General features: G+C 60.7%; 1 protein-coding gene across 1 annotated transcript in view; it reads left to right on the top strand.

Moving 5' to 3' along the window:
• LOC102376486 (zinc finger protein RFP-like) overlaps positions 1-1,970 on the top strand; it is an 11,031-nt gene extending 9,061 nt beyond the window's left edge. The window contains exons 6-7 of the mRNA XM_014524016.2: positions 373-432; positions 1,277-1,970. Coding sequence (XP_014379502.2) covers positions 373-432; positions 1,277-1,821 — 605 coding nt within the window. The 3' untranslated portion in view covers positions 1,822-1,970. The remainder of the gene's footprint in view (positions 1-372; positions 433-1,276) is intronic.
• Positions 1,971-3,110: the final 1,140 nt, after the last annotated feature.

The following is a 3,110-nucleotide window of genomic DNA, read 5'->3' on the forward strand; positions in this document are numbered from 1 at the left end:
AAATCTGCCCTCCCACTTCTCCTCCCTCCTCCCCAGGAGCAGCAGGCACAGGGAGGGCCCCCATGTGTGTCTAAAGTAGAGGGGGGTAGGCCAGACAGATGGAGGGGCATTCCCTGGGGGAAGCTACACCTTTGTTCTGCTCCCTGGCACCTCCAGGCAGAGATGGTGTCACTGTCAAGGGGCAGGGAGATGCAGGGGCAGCTTCTGAGGTTACAACAGCTACAAGGTGCTGGTAGCTGGGGTAGAGATGGGGCCACCCCAGCATCTCTGCTCAGTCTGAGGCACTTGGGTCAGAGAGGTGGGACCTGGGCTGCAATGTCTGTACCAGCCTGACAGCAGGAAGTGTCATGTCTGTGCTCTTTCCCCCTCCAGACACTCTGCCATCTGGCCTGGAGAAGATAAGCCGGGATGTACCACAGCCATATGCCAAGGGTAAGCTCTCGTGGGGATTGTCCTGAGTCACAGCAAATTCCCAGAATCCTGCACAAGCCACGAACACTTTCTCTCCACTCAGGCCTGGGCCCTTGGACTGATGTGTAGCTGCTCAGTTCAGTGGTGGGAGGTGGCAGTTGTCCCTCGGGGCTGCTGTGTCCTTCTTCTTGCCCCTGGCAGAGACTCTCCTGGTTCTTTTCCCACCGCCTCCCTCTCCTCGGGGCTGTTCCCTGCTGTTGGGGGATTGGGGGGGGGGGCAGTGGGGGAAAGATGCTGCTGCCTTGTGCCACTCCTCATCCCCCCGCCCTGCTTGGCCTCACCCCCTGCATTGTTCAAGCAGCTCCCCTCCACAGCTGCCTCTTCACCTCCATTCCCAGCCTGGGAGTGCAGGGCAGGTCAGAGGAGGGAGCGTGAGGCTGTCGCCTGCCTCCTCTTGCCCCCCCTCACTCACAGCTCTGGGCCCCTTCCTGCCCGTGTCCCTGCTCCTGGGAATGGGGCAGCCCCCACTGAGGGGCCCAGGAGCAGGAGCGGCTGCCAGTGCCAGGCTGTGGAGCCGCGGGGCCGTCTGTGCTCAGGCTCCAGGGCCCAGGGCAGAGGCAGCTCCTGACTGAGGGGCCCAGGAGCAGGAGCGGCTGCCAGTGCCAGGCTGTGGAGCCGCGGGGCCGTCTGTGCTCAGGCTCCAGGGCCCAGGGCAGAGGCAGCTCCTGGGGCCCAGGTCGATTCCCGGCAGGGCGGGGGGGGTCCAGGACGATCCCAGGCAGGACAGGGAGGTGGGGAGGGGGAGGAACGGCCCCGCCTGCCCCGGGGCTGAGCTCTGCCCTGACGCTGCGATTCTCTCTGCCAGTGACGGTGACTCTGGATTCAGACATGGCTCATCCCTGTCTCACTGTGTCTGCGGATGGGAGAAGTGTGACACGGGTAGTAACACGGCAGGATTTGCCCAACAATCCTGAGAGATTTTTCTTTGAGACGTGTGTGCTGGGTTGCGAGAGATTCACCTCCGGGAGACACTGCTGGGAGGTGGAGGTCGGAAAAGCACACATCTGGGCTGTGGGGGTTGCCAGAGAGTCTGTGAAGAGGGTGGGATGGATCAGCCTTAGCCCCGAGGCCGGGATCTGGGCTGTCCGGTGCCGGGTGGGTGAGTTTGAGGCTCTCACGGCGCCTGCTCCCACCCGCCTGTCCCTGCCCCAGGTGCCCAACAGGGTGCAGGTCTGTCTGGACTGTGCAGGGGGGCAGGTGTCGTTTCTTGATGCTGACACCGAGTCCGTGATCTTCACCTTCCCCCCACCCTTGTTCGCTAGGGACACAATCCAGCCCTGGTTCTGGCTTAGTCTCCGGCCTATGCTACAATCCAGTCTTGATTCAACCCAGCTTAGACTGTGCTCCTGAGCTCGGCGTGGGATTTTGCCCAGCAAATTATCATGTGGGTATCTCTGGCCTTGTTTTAACCAGTCTCCCTGACCCTGGAGGGAGTCCCCTCTACTCAGCCCTCCCTCCCTCTCTCTGGCCCAGGTGATCTCTCTGCTCTTAGAACAGGGGCAGGCAATGATTTCAGGCGGATGGCAGCTTAGTGAGTTTTGGTGGGGTTGCAATCTTAGAATCAGAGAAAACCAAATCATACACTAAAAGTCATATGCCTACTATAACATACTTTAATTTTGGTACAAAAAATATTTTTGTCATAAGTTGTGTTTGCATACTGTACATAGAGGTTATTTCATAATAACTCAAAAATAAAAAGTCTTAGTTTTGCATAGTGTGGGGGTGTACGGTGGAGTGTGGGGGGTGTCGTGTATATGGTGGGTGTGTGTGGTAGGATGGGGGGGAGTTAGCAGGGGGTGTGGGGCATGTTGGGGGGGTTGTGTATATATGGGGGTTGTGTGGGCAGGGTGTGGGTGTCTGAGGGAGGGAGGATGGGGGCGGGTGCTGACATCCCCCACTCTCCCACCATGGCAGTAGCAGCAGGCTGTGTGCTCAGGAGCAGGCGCCTGGTGGGGTGTGGCTCTGGCCAACGCTGTGCATTGCGGTGAGGGCTGTATCCTTTGCTAGGCTGCCTGTATCACTGGTGCTCCTTGCCACTCATGCACAGCCCCTGCACTCGCCAGGCACGGGAGGGAAGCTGCAGTGCTGGAGGTGACTGCCTTCCCCACTCAGCACAGGAGAAGCCCCACGTGCTGGAGCTGGCTGCCTTCCCTGCTGCCCAGGGAAAGGCACCTGCGGCTTCCCTCCCCTGCAGCTCAGCCCAGGCGGAGAAAGCAGCCAGCTCCATGCCTGAGGCTTCTCTCCTGTGCTGCGCAGCCCTGGCAGGAAAGGCAGCCAGCTCAAACACATGGGGCTCCCCTCCTGGGCTGCGCAAGTGCAGGGGCTGCACACAAGTGGCAGGGAGCACCAGCAATACATGTGATCCGGTGCAGGCTGCGCCCCTTGCTGCGATGTGCAGTGCTGGCTAGAGGTGTGCCCCCCGGGCACTTGTGCCCTGAGAACCCTGCCTGCTGCTGCTGCCACTGCCTGCTGGAGCTGTGCACCATGTACAGAGTGGGGTCTCCACACTTCTCACCATTCCTCACACCCACACACTGCCCATGCTGCTGCGACCCCCCTGGGTGGGGCTCTATGCTGCCACCAGCCTCAGCCCCATGCTCCCACTCAGCTGCAGGCCTGCCCCCCTGCTTCCCTAC

The sequence above is a fragment of the Alligator sinensis genome, unplaced genomic scaffold (assembly GCF_000455745.1).
Source record: "Alligator sinensis unplaced genomic scaffold, ASM45574v1 scaffold971_1, whole genome shotgun sequence".
NCBI classification, from domain to species: domain Eukaryota; kingdom Metazoa; phylum Chordata; order Crocodylia; family Alligatoridae; genus Alligator; species Alligator sinensis.